Source organism: Vitis riparia, chromosome 14, assembly GCF_004353265.1.
Source record: "Vitis riparia cultivar Riparia Gloire de Montpellier isolate 1030 chromosome 14, EGFV_Vit.rip_1.0, whole genome shotgun sequence".
NCBI classification, from domain to species: Eukaryota; Viridiplantae; Streptophyta; class Magnoliopsida; order Vitales; family Vitaceae; genus Vitis; species Vitis riparia.
This window is the reverse complement of record NC_048444.1, coordinates 18,194,609-18,207,809: the sequence shown is the minus strand read 5'-3', so window position 1 is coordinate 18,207,809 and position 13,201 is coordinate 18,194,609. Positions and strand designations below refer to the sequence as shown.

At 32.6% G+C, this 13,201-nt stretch overlaps 1 protein-coding gene and 3 long non-coding RNA genes across 4 annotated transcripts; 3 read left to right on the top strand and 1 right to left on the bottom strand.

Moving 5' to 3' along the window:
* Window positions 1-1,587: 1,587 nt before the first annotated feature.
* LOC117931279 lies at window positions 1,588-2,571 on the top strand. The gene is made up of 4 exons (XR_004654011.1): window positions 1,588-1,649; window positions 1,835-2,002; window positions 2,370-2,438; window positions 2,530-2,571. It is a non-coding gene; the product is annotated as an uncharacterized LOC117931279 (long non-coding RNA).
* A 1,132-nt stretch (window positions 2,572-3,703) lies between these two features.
* LOC117931461 lies at window positions 3,704-4,222 on the top strand. The gene is made up of 3 exons (XR_004654039.1): window positions 3,704-3,733; window positions 3,827-3,952; window positions 4,043-4,222. It is a non-coding gene; the product is annotated as an uncharacterized LOC117931461 (long non-coding RNA).
* Window positions 4,223-5,323: 1,101 nt separating this feature from the next.
* On the top strand, window positions 5,324-5,844 carry LOC117931384. The gene is made up of 3 exons (XR_004654034.1): window positions 5,324-5,410; window positions 5,533-5,673; window positions 5,757-5,844. It is a non-coding gene; the product is annotated as an uncharacterized LOC117931384 (long non-coding RNA).
* A 2,823-nt stretch (window positions 5,845-8,667) lies between these two features.
* On the bottom strand, window positions 8,668-10,505 carry LOC117930506 (protein FAR1-RELATED SEQUENCE 5-like). Its single transcript, XM_034851151.1, has 2 exons — window positions 9,179-10,505; window positions 8,668-8,759 (listed from the first exon to the last, which is right to left on the bottom strand). The coding sequence occupies exons 1-2, from the start codon at window positions 10,503-10,505 to the stop codon at window positions 8,668-8,670; spliced, it is 1,419 nt and encodes a 472-aa protein (XP_034707042.1).
* Between the last annotated feature and the right edge of the window lie 2,696 nt (window positions 10,506-13,201).

Here is a 13,201-nt window from a genome sequence, read left to right as displayed (position 1 = left end):
TTAGGGACTTAGATGGGTGCTACGATCTTTACCGTACCTTCCCAATAAGTAACCTGACCCCCGAACCCGATCCGGTTTTTCACAGACCGCCTTTTCCAAAATAAGGAGTCACACTTAGGGTTTTTCTTTCTTATTTTGTTTACCCTTTAAAAATAAAACAAAAATAAGTGGCAACTCCAAGTCATTTTCTTAATCAATAAAAATCATTTTTCAAATAAAAATCGAGCTCGCCATCGAGTGGAAGCGCATGAGCCGAAATGCAAGGTCCACAAATATACTATTATTTTAATAAAGATAAAATTGTCAAAATACAAATAAATTAATATCTTAAAAATACAATAAATTAAATATCTTAAATAATAAATTATATAATTTTATATCTTATTTAGATTTCATATAACTTTATTATTTTAAGATTATTAATTTATGGATAAATAAAATATTTATTTATTATTATATTTATCAATTTATCTTTATTGAAGTGATATTAGATATTTAAGTTTAAATATATAAATTATTATTATTAAAATAATAATTTACAATTTAATATTTTTAATTAAATTTTAAAATAAAAAAAATTTAACTGAAACCTCAATTATCAATTGGGGTTTTAGTTAAAAAATAAAGTCTTAATTGATAATTAAGATTTCAATTAAAAAATAAAGTCTCAATAGACAACTCAAGCTTCAATTTAAATTTTGATAAAAAAAAATTATAATATTGCTCATATGTGAAAGACTAATTTGTACATAAGTTTTATAAAAAGGGTAAAGGTTATATTTTTTTTTACATAAAAGATAAAAGGCTATTTTGCCCCCAAAACTCTAAAAATTGGGATGAAAGAGGTAATTAACTTTGAAGAAACTTTACAATCGCATATATGTATAAAAAAATTTCATGTCACTTTCAAACTATCATGGTCCCACCCAGTGAAAGCCTATCACCTCCTATTTTAAATTACTTTTCTTTTTCTATTTTTTATTGGAAAATTCTACAATACCTCCTTCGGTACCATGCCTCCATTTTTTTTCAGCCATTGGATGAAAATGATTAAATCTCAGCCATCCAAATGAAAAGGAAAAAAAAAAATTTCAAACCGGGTACCTCCCCCTCCCGTTCTCTCCCCCATCTCTCCTCCTTTTTCCCGTTTTTCCCCCCTAATTTGCTCTCTTCCCCTCCATAGCTGGCTGTGTGGCTCTTTCCCACCCTCATCCTATGGTCTCATCTTCACTCATCCTCCACAGCCGACTTCATTCTATTCTCTCACCTATTTCCCGTTTTCCCTCTCCCCTAATTTGCTCTCATCTTTGTTTTCTCTCCCTTTTCCCATTTTTCTCTCCACTGATTCTCCACAGCTGGGTGAAGACCACGGTCGGCTTCAATCGGGCCAACCTTTTCGAGGCCGACGTCGCAGACCTTATCAAAGACGTCTCCACAGCTAGGTGGAGACCACCTTCGCCGTCAACCGGGATCAAAGACGTCTTCACAGGTGGGTAGAGACCACCATCGCCGTGAACCGGGCCAACCTCCTCCAAGCCGACGTCTTTGACCTCATCAAAGAAGTCTCCCTCAAGGACCGCGAGCTTAGGATTGTGGGCGAGGTCGGTGCCAAGATCCGAGTCTTAGACTTCATTTCTCCCGATGTCCAGGTCAGCTATTTTTTCTGCTAGATTCTTCTTCTCGAAGATTTTATGTAAATTTTCTGAATTTTTGCTTTCTCTCCCCCCCTACCCCTGCATTTTGTCACACGGAGAATTTTAGTGGAATCTTCATAACCCTTGTATTTTCTTCATATTTTATATTTTGTTTAAGAGGTGTAAGAGGGTGTTTTCAGGTTCTAAATTTAATGGTTTAAAAACCCGAATTGAAGACGTAGCTGGAAGAAGAAGAAGATGACGTGTAGTACTAAGGAAAAGAAAGCTGAGAAGGACACAATTGTTTGTTACTCAAAAGGCGCTTGTATCCTAATTATTTGGCGAGTTCTATATAAAGGGAAAAAAATGTGAGTAGTAATTATGTGTTTTACAATATTGTTTCCATTATATTTCATGTTTTTTGTTAGATTTATGGATTGATTACATTATAGAAAAAGAGTGTGGTTAGATCCATTATTGAACATTGAAAAAAATTTATGTGTTAATTTTTTCATCATTTTAAATGTAAAGAGATTTAGGGAGGATGTTGTAGTTGTAATGGTATTTGTATTTTAATTGGCATTTGATTGATTGTAGTAAGATATAAATATAACATTTATTGAAATGTGAAAAAAAACTTATGTTGAGATAATGTGGTGGTGAAAGTATGTTTGATTTATTATATCCGAAATCATATTATAAAAATTGACTTAAATGATTTGATTTAATTTTTAGGAGCGAACGCGATGGTCTTGAAGTTGTTAGAAATCCAAAGAGGCCTATCGGCGCTTGGATACATTACTAGTAAGGGAAAATAGAAATATGTAAAATAATATGTTTTTTAATGTAATTTTTGTGGTTGTTATAGTTAAATTTGTTTGAAATTGTTTTGTAGTAACGATCAATTAGCCATGATGAAAGAGAAGGATAAAGGAGTGAAGATAAATGATGATGTAAGGAGTAATATTGCTATGTCTAATATAATTACATTTTAAAATTAGAATTTAAATTATGTGACCAATTAATGTAGTTGAGGAAAAAATTGGGCAAGAAGTGGAATGCACTTTCAAAAGTAGAAAAAGAAAATTTCATGGCAAAGTCCAAAGAAAGTTCAAAACAATATTCACTTCAAAAGGGTGTGGTTCCAAAGGTAATTTTTTTTTGTAATGAATATTTAATTTCTTTAATTATGTATTTGTTGGAAATTATATTAATGTAAACATGTTTGATGTTTGTGTATCTTTTCAGTTATATCTTCAGACTCGATGCTCCCCCGAGCAAGTGATTAGAGTGATTGAAAAATTAGAACCAAAGCAAAAGGCAGCCATAGAAGAAATAGGATTTGGTAGCCTCTTGCAACTTCGATGTAGGAAAATTGATCATGGGTTATGTCTTTGGTTGATAAATAGTTTTAATCCGAACACTTATATGCTAAAGTTGTATAATACTTGTATCAAATTATCCCCCATTGATGTTGAATTTATTATGGGATTGAGGGCAAGAGGGTTCAAGATTGGCATGAACAAAGATGTTAGCCATAAGAATGATTTATGTAAAAAATATTGTGATAAAAAAGGGCGATTGCCATTAGTGATGTTAGAAAATCAAATTAGGGAGGATAAAGAGGGTGGAAACGATTTTAAAGTTCGTTTTGTATTATTTGTGTTGGGTGCATTATTGTGCCCAACAATGAAGCTTTTTGTGAATCGTTCTTTCTTACATCTTGTGGAAGACATCGATTCAATAAAGAAGATGAATTGGGCAGAATTTGTGTTGTCCTATCTTGTGCACGGGATTGAAGAGTTTAAGAAGAAACAACAAAGTGGGGTTTGCGGTTGCTTATTGTTTTTAATGGTAATGTCCTTGTAATTAATTTACATCATAGTGAAATACGATTTTATTTTAATATAATTTATGAACTAACTATATATCTATGTCAAATATACTCGTAGTTATTATACCACGAGCATATATCGTTTGAAGAGAAATTTCTACCGTTATATACTCGACCTTCTCCTCGGATTACTGCTTGGGGAGATGATGAAGTATTAGACAGGAAATGAAGATTGAAAAAACTTGGTGGATATGCAAATGAGAATGTAAGTTATAGTTTTGAAAGTCGTTTACTATTGATTTAAGTTTTTAGTGATTTAAAATCTGATATGTATTATATTTTGATGAATATATTGTAGCTCAAAATATGGGTGATAGAAAATGAGATAAGGGATTGCGTTGATGGAAATGCAATGACAATGGCGAGTGAGAATGAGGACGATGAGAAATTTGTAATCGATCTAAACAAAGATGTTATTAAACGAGTAAGTTTTACAATATTCATCGTGACTATCTATATTAGCATTGAACCTTTGTATTATGATGTTATTAATCACGTTCGTATATATCACTAGGTTGATGGTGGGAACTTAATGGAGATGGATAAAACCTTTCAACAATTAAAGACACATCTAATTGATATGGCTTATGGTGCAAGTAATAGTAGTTGTGATCAAATTTTGGCTAAATTTGAGGAGAATTATACTACAGTGAAAGGTCTCTTCCTTAGGTCAAGCGGAAAAGCTTTGAGAATGCACAAGGAAGGAACGAAGAATGACATTCTCTCATGCGAGAGAAGTTTGGAAGATACGAACAATATGAATGTGAATGAACATTATCTTCACACTTTGTCAAATGAGAAGTTATGCACCGAGGACTTGAATGAAAAGAATGAAGATGCATGTGCTACATCAATTGAAGTGCATATCATTCTAGACGAAAATCAAAATATTTTACCACTTCCAATCAAAAGGAATAGAAGAGATTATGGAAAGGTATGTATCATATAAAAGAAAAAATTATTTTCTTTACAACTACTTAACCATTACATAGTAAATAGATGTATATTAATGGCATTTTCCATATTAGGAACCATTACGAGCACTATGTGGTTATCCTAATCATGTCATGAAAACACGTACATCAAGGGAAAGGAAACCAAGTAAATTCAAGGTTTCCCCGTTTGTACACAATTTAAGGAAGATGGTAAAACGTGAAGCATCAGAGGTATAATAGAAATAGTTTAATATCATTGTTCTTATTTTTGATACTTAACATATATAGTTAATAATTATGTCTTGTTTTCGATTTAGTCAATCCCCATGTCCATTCGTGAAGACATGGTGGATACTCAATCATTCAATGTACTTCAATCTCTTGTCGTTGATTATGTTTTCAATAAAGCATTGTCAAAAAGGTTTGTTGTGTCTAGAACATTCATAGATGTGTTGTTACAATTTTAGCCTTCATATGCTTCCAATTTAGTCAAGTTTGTTTGAACATATTATTATTTTAGTGAGCTTCTTGTTGACTTTGGTCATGAACATGGAGTTCGTGGAGATTTTAAGTGCTTACGTCCTAGACAAAATTTGATGGATGTTGTAAGTACCTACTTCATTTATATCAAATGCGTGCTATACTAGTTAAATAAATTTATTGAAGTTATTGTTCAACAACAGGTAATAAATCTAGAAGCCTCAAAGCTAAATTATTTTGAAAGACAATTCATAGGCATACGAAGTATAAGATGCTATCTTCCCACGACATTTTCAGTAAGCTCATATTTCTCTTGTTGTTTACTTACATATTAAGTACAATATACTAATGTTCGTATTATGTTTTCTTATTAGCAAATGATTTTATGCGGGAGTCCTCATCCTTTTTTCGATAGAAAAACATCCATCGTGAGTAAGTACATTAGCGAATTGGATGATTGCGAGAAGGTTAGTAATTATTTGTAATGTTTAATTGCATATATGAAATTTAGAGTAGATATCGTTTTCACCTATAATATACTATATTTTTTGTGGCCCAACTCATATATATTGTTTTCCTACCTTTACAGCTATTTATTCCAATGCATGACGATTGCCCTGGTCATTGGTATCTGTGCGTCATTGACTTCAAACACTTTGATATCCAAATTTTGGATTCATTACGATCGAAGAGTCGGGACGAGTTCCGGTTTAAGAGTGTCAAAATAGTGGTATGCTTTCTGCTTTTTGTTTTCCTTTTTATTTGGTTTTTTTTTCTCTTCTATATTTATTAACCACTTTCAAAATAAATTAGGTTGAATTTTGTCAAACGTTCTTCAAACTGTATGACATAGGGAAAGATGTCTTCCAATTCTCCATTGATTGGGCTCCTTCGATTCCGGCCTAAGATAATGGGTTAGTATGAATACATAACTCACATTAATATTCTTTTTCTGAGGTATAATTAGACAACCATTCAATAAGTTGTTTTTCTTTTCTTTTCTCTTTCTTAGGTGGGACTGTGGAGTGCATGTCATTAGACTTATGCAGAGATTCAAAAATGGTGATTCGATGACGAGCTCCGACTTTTGTAATTCTGTTAAAATACGTCGAGAAATAGCATGTGATTTAGTTTTACATGAGGGAAATAGAGAAAAACAAACCATTGTGGCTATTGTTTGTACAAAGACGTCGACACGAGCAATGAAAAAATTATTATTATGATATTTGTTATTTTTCTAATATTCATCATTTCCATCTCCACATATCGTCATGTTTATTGGGAAGTTGTGAGATTCGATGACCATACATTATTAATGATTAAGTCCATTTTATTTGAATATCCAAATACTCTTCTTTCAATATGGTAGGCAAAATGAAATTGTAATATATTGGTATCATTCATGTTCGACATGTGTGATTTTGTACGATCTTTAACCTAATCAGATTTGTAAATATTCATTTATCTATGCTAAAAATATATAGTTAGTACATTAGTAGACCGGTTGACGAATGACGTTCAGCCGGTAAGAACCAGTCCAACGATTTAGCTAAGTCCACTTTTCATAGGCATACACATTATGCCAACCGGTTGAGAACATTCCTCATATGGATAATGACCCTATGGATGCAGTGTGAACTCGTTGAGGATCTGTCCCAACCAGCTCAAACAATTTTGGATGCAGAATCACCCTGTATCGGCGTTCAATTGAGTGATTGAAGAATTTTCTAAAGCGAGTGAGCAATTTTTTGAGTTGTGGAAAGCGATTGATCAATGAAGAAATTGTCTCAACCGGTTGACGAATGATTTGACCAGTGGGAACCGGTTGACAAATATAGCAAACTGGTTGAGGAATTTTCTCAACCGGTTGATGGTTTTTTAACCAGTGGCAACCGGTTGAGGAATTTGTTCAACCGGCTGAGGAATGTTCTCAACCGGTTGAGGTTTTTTTTTAACCAGTGGCAACCGGTTGAAGAATGGTATCAACTGATTGAGGAATTTGCTCAACCAGTTGAGGGTATTTTTAACCAGTGGCAACCGGTCGAGGAATTGTATCAACCGGTTGAGGAATTGTAACAACCAGTTGAGGAATTTTCTCAACCGGTTGATGGTTTTTTTAACCAGTGGCAACCGGTTGAGGAATGGTATCAACCGGTTGAGGAATTTCTTCTCCCAGTGGAGGGTATTTTTAACCAGTGGCAACCGGTTGAGGCCAAATCTCAGCCGGTTGCCTCCTACAATGCTATTGTGCAATTTAGGAGTACGACTACCGTCCACAAAAAGGGTATGAGTTGTACCAATAACTTTTCACTACGTAAACATTCGACAAGGTACCATTAAGTTCAATTAAAAGGTTTGAAATTGATGGAAACTGGCATTACAAATTACCTAACTACGATTTACCCATTTTGAGTAAAATCACTAAATTTACCTATTTCATATGAATTACATCATATTGATGACTTTCCTATGGTTAACTCATAACCACCTAATTGTCAAACTTTAACCATAATTAAATTTAATTAAATCCGCATAATTAACCATTTTTTTCGACATGATATAAATGAATCGGTTTCTCTATTTACCAATCATTTTATCACTTGTTATCAATTAAATTATAAATGTAGAGGATATTGCATTCTATCAATCAACTTGACTCTTGATCAAAATTCAAACTTTTCATTAAATAGTTAAGTTAAAAATACACATTAGTGGAAGTGATAATGTCAACTAATATAAATATTGATTTAATACCTACCATCCCTTACTCCGTTAAGGAATAAAAAAAAGGTTGCATATCCTTTTCATTTGGATATTTGTTTGGATCCCCACCTTGACATGGTGTTGTCATATTTTGTTCATGTTGCTGAAATCCTGCTATCTGCACATGCACATTCCATTGTTTTTTTCAGCTGTCCAATTTCATTCCAATTAATTAAACCTAATCATTAAATAATGCATAGCTCAAATTCATGTCAAAAGTGTTTCTTTATTCCCGATCTTACATTATTAAGTTCACCACAATCTATGTACATGTCAGATCGGTCATTCAACAAATGCTCCCCTTACATTCCCTGCATTTTTCAATAATTAAGTGTTGTCAATTATTATTGAATTAGATGTTATCAATGTTTGGAAATTATATAACAAGCCTATTGTACATACATGTACGGTTGCAAAAATGTCAACTAATGAATTTGTTAAAGACATCATTTCCATTTGAATGTCACATTGGGAAGACAAATTAGTTTCCTACTACGTACTCATAATGCCATCAAAACAATTATGTTAGTTATTTATGTAAGTACAACCACAAAAAGTAATCTTAGGGGCAAATTTTTATTGAATATGACATACCATATAACCTTGCTGAGCATTTTGAGGGATTGTAGCTTCTGGACACTTTCGAATTGTGTGACCCACTCTTTTACAACGACTGCATCATCTTCTCTTTTGAACATTCATTGCCACTTTGCCTGGATTCCCTTTAGTCTTCACAATATTTGGATCACAAACTTGGTTAGTACCTATCGCTCCATCTACTGCTATTTTCTTCCCTTTCAAATTATAGTTATAGAGTTCCTCCATTCTCGCCATCAAATTTTCTATTTCATTTTTCGCCTCTATAAATGAAGATGACGTATCTGACGCAAAGTAGGAGAGCTTGTTGCACATCGAACTCAATGAACCATATCGTACAAACCGATCCATGTCGTTATCCGTCTCATTCACTGGTACTGATCTTGTATACACCTTTGCTAACTTTGTCCACCTCTTCATAATACATGAATGAGGAATCTCTTCCAAATGCTCCACCTTCATAACAACCACCATGTGGTAACATGGGATGCCAATTGACTCAAACATCATGCATGAGCATTTTAATGTTACAATATCCGGGCAAAATTGTACTTCCCAATTTAAGTTCGGGTGTCTAAACTTAGATAATGTGTATGCCCGCATTGAATGATCACTTACAAGACCTACCACAAAGAATAACTCTGCATTTTTCATCTCCTCACGAAATTTAAGGAAAGATTCTTTCGTGTATACCGTCGCAGCATGATTTTCAAGTATGGATAGTTTGGTTGAAAGCACGGGTGAAGAATTGTTTGACTCGAACTTTGCCTTTACCTTGTTTTGTCGTATTCTCAGTATGGCTCTATCAAATTGTTGTACAAACTCATACAGTCGCAAGCGAATTTTTAAGAATCTATTTAGATATGCATTCATACTCTCACACCTTTGTGTGGTTCTCATCCCTCCAAAGAAATTTCCACGTAAATACGCCTCTGCCCATCTTTTACGTTTCCCATATATCTCGGTCACCCAACGATTCTCATTAAGTCCCAAATTTGCAACCATTTCATGCCAAACCTTTTCAAATTCTTCTTCATTCCCATGCATGAGCATACACCTTGCAAAGATGCTTGAGAAGTCCTTAATATGCACATTCGTGAATGCATTTCGTTGCAAATGCCATGAACACAATCGATGACACGTATCGGGTAATACTTTTTTAATTGCCTTACGCATAGCTTTATCCTCATCGGTTACAACAGATATGGGTTTCTTATTCATCATTGCATCAAGAAATGTCTTCAACACCCATTCATATGTCCCAACACTTTCATCTATCAATAACGCACAACCAAATACAACAGTTTGGTGGTGATGATTAACACTGACCAACACTACTAGAGGCTTTTTAAAGGCATTTGTCTTATAGGTTGTGTCAAATGCTAGGACATCTCCAAAACACGCATAATCCATTCGAGCAGTTGAATCAGCCCAAAACAAATTTGCTAGTCGACTTTCTTCATCAATGTTGAATTTATAAAAAAATGAAGAATCCATTTCTGCCTTTCCACACAAATAAGCCAATGCCGCTTCTGCATCACCGTCTTTAATTTCACTTCTACGCATTGCATCAACGTGATTGTATATATCTTTTTGTGTGAAACCAACGTGCTCATGTCCCCCTGATTGTTTGACCATATAGTCTATAATTTGTGTGGTTTTAACACCTACTTGACGCAAAATATCAACTTGTGCCTTATCTGGATTACTTACTGTTCGATGAGAGCGAAGGAATTGTCTGCTAATAAGATCGACCAAATTATGATTATGTTCTCCTATAAATTCCTTTACAATCCACTTTCCATATTTTCTATTCAAGCCTATACGAAATGCAGCTTCACATCCAACTCTAGTCAACAATCGTGGCTCACGCTGTCGGTTGTCATTCTCAAAAAACTTTGTCGCTCGATGTCCTTCTTTGGAACACACCCACTTTCGAGATATTATATCTCCATTCTTGTCTCGCTTCAAATCATCTTTTCGAATACTAAATCCGGTTAGTTTTGCTAACATGTTGTAAAATGTTTCAGCCTCGTCTATGCAAGCGAATTGCATTTTGCATACTTCTTCAACTGAAATACCCTTCAACACTTTCTCTTCCCAACCGTTTCCACCCAGCTTGTAAGTTCCACCTATATATGCATCGTCATTGACAACGTCCTCTGCTTTCACTTCAAACTCCTGCTTGATTGTTTTCTCCATCACTGATTGCATCACCTACATTTCATAAATTATGTCAAAAAGTGTCTCCATAATACCTTAACAAATTATCCTATCACTGTCATATTGATTGATATATTATTTACGATAAAGTCCACATAGGATATTTAAAAATATGGGTCTAACGCATTTACCTTTTCAATGTTTTCATTTGACAATATGCCACATGTAAGCCCAAGCCCAAGAATCAACATTAATCAAAAGCTATAACATATCCATTATTTTATTTAATCTCACCTGAAAATTTAGTTACCAAAGCATATTTCTTATGTGTTTGTTTTACCCAATCTCTTCAAAAAATTAAGGCTTCCGAGAAAATAGGGTAAATATAATAAATAGGTTATGCAAATGAAAATTTATAAATTAATGGATTCTAAATATTTTATTTTTATATACTACTTCAAATTCATTATTAGTTAAATATGATTCTTTGTTACACATTCAATTTCTCTCTATATGTATAAAATGAAGTTGATATTATTAACAATATGTACAATGCATACCATAATTACTATAATAAAGTCATATAGTATATTTTAAAAATGTAGAAAAATATTCTAATATTTTTCACAATACTTTATTTTCTTAAATATATCCTCTAAATAAAAAACAAACATATTAATTATTGTGGGGATTAAACAATTTGGAACATTCAAGGAGGAAGTGGTCCAACCATTGGAACATACAAGAAACCAAACAAGTGGGCCTAACGCTCCATAAACCAACAAATCTCATATTCCTCACTGTTATATTATATTTATAAAAACAAGTTTCACATTTCCTTAATTCTCTTTTGTAGTACATTTAAATTTTTGTTTTGCTTAAGTACAATTCTTCAACATAATTGAAATGATCAAATAATGAGGTCTACGGGATTTGACGTTCTGTTTTCCCTTCTTTGTCGTACTTTTAAAATACATTAGGCTAGGTTTGTCCCAACAAGTATCTAGAAAATAAAAAAAAAATTGTTGTTTTTAAATATATTAGGTTATGTATGGTTCCTAAAAAGTACTAAGAAAAGACAAATTATTTTGGAATATTTAGTTGTTTTATGAAAAATATTAAAGCAAACAATATATGGCTTAAAATTAAATACAAACTTACGTATTTTAAAATTATTTAATCTATATGTAAATGCATTAAAAAAAGTCAAATGAGTATGAACTAGTAAATTAGATTGAAGATAAACCAAAATCAGATACGCCATCCATTCTCAAGTTTGTTAATGGAAGTTGGCATAAGCAATTCGACCGGTTTCAATTGGGTCGACCTATTGGTGTTTATTTTAAAAAATTTCCCACTTTCCAGTGTCTACCGACTGAGGAAACCTTCAAACCAGTTGAGAAATAATTCAACCGGTTGAGAAATTCTTCCACCGGTATACACTGCACACGTGTGTATTTCCCCATGAATTCACCATTTAAAAAGTCATTTCATGCAAAATAGTAACAAAGTAAGTTAGACAATCACAATCCACACTTTTTAAAATCATTACATATTATTACATTACCTGTTATTAGGGTTTGGAAATAATTTCCCCATCACTTCGAAAGTAGAGGCAATTCAGTTTTATACAAAATTTTATGGCTTTTGTATAGCAAATCTTTATGAAGTTCATGATCATACCTTCAAAATGGAAAGTGCAAGTGAGCTGCAGCTTCACCTGAAGAATTGTCTTCCGAATGTGTTTTTTGTAAGCTATGCTCTACTTTATAGAAGACCACATTCACTCTCTAGACTCCTTAGAGTATGTTGCCTCCCAAATATATACTAACATTTATATGTGGTTGTTGCATGAAGTTATTGCATATTTTAATATGTTGCCACATGTAGCAAAACCAACCACCATAATGGTACATTTGGTGGTTGAAGGTTGCCTTTTTTGCATCATTTTTTAGGTGACATTAAATACAACATTTATAGGCAAGAGGGAAAGTAAGCCTAATGTGGATTATTACACCCATTTCAATTGATATATGTTTAACTTAACAAAATATAAAGTGGAGATTTGGCTTTGATTGATAATATTTACATATCTTAATGTTCTTTCATAAATTTATTGTCTTTATGTTTTCATACCATTTCATACTTAGTATAGAGTTTCATCAATTCACGTGTTGTATATGTAATTAAGGCATCATACTATATCCTATATATGAGAAAGGTTAGTTAATTAAACTTAATTACTTAATTGAGGTATGTTACGATATCATACTTATGACAAATTTTAATAAATTTAGTTACATTAATTTAATTAACTTACCATGCTATATCGTACTTATTCGAAATGTTTGTCATACAACGATAAATTAATTTAAATGCCCATATCGTAGTATATGGTTGTTATGCTAAATTTGACTATATTAACTAGACTATATTTGAATAAAATCCTCATACTATATCCTAGTTATGAGATACGTTACTTAATTACACTTAGTTACTTAAATGAGTTATGTTACGATATCATACTTATGACAAATTTTTAATAAATTCAATTCCATTAATTTATTTAACTTATCATGCTATATCGTAGTTATTGAAAATGTTTGTCTTAGAACCATAAATAATTGAAAAATTGCTATCGTAGTATATGGTTGTTATTCTACATTTTAATGTATTAACCTAACTATATTTTAATAAAATCATCATACTATATCCTAGTTATGAGAAAGGTTAGT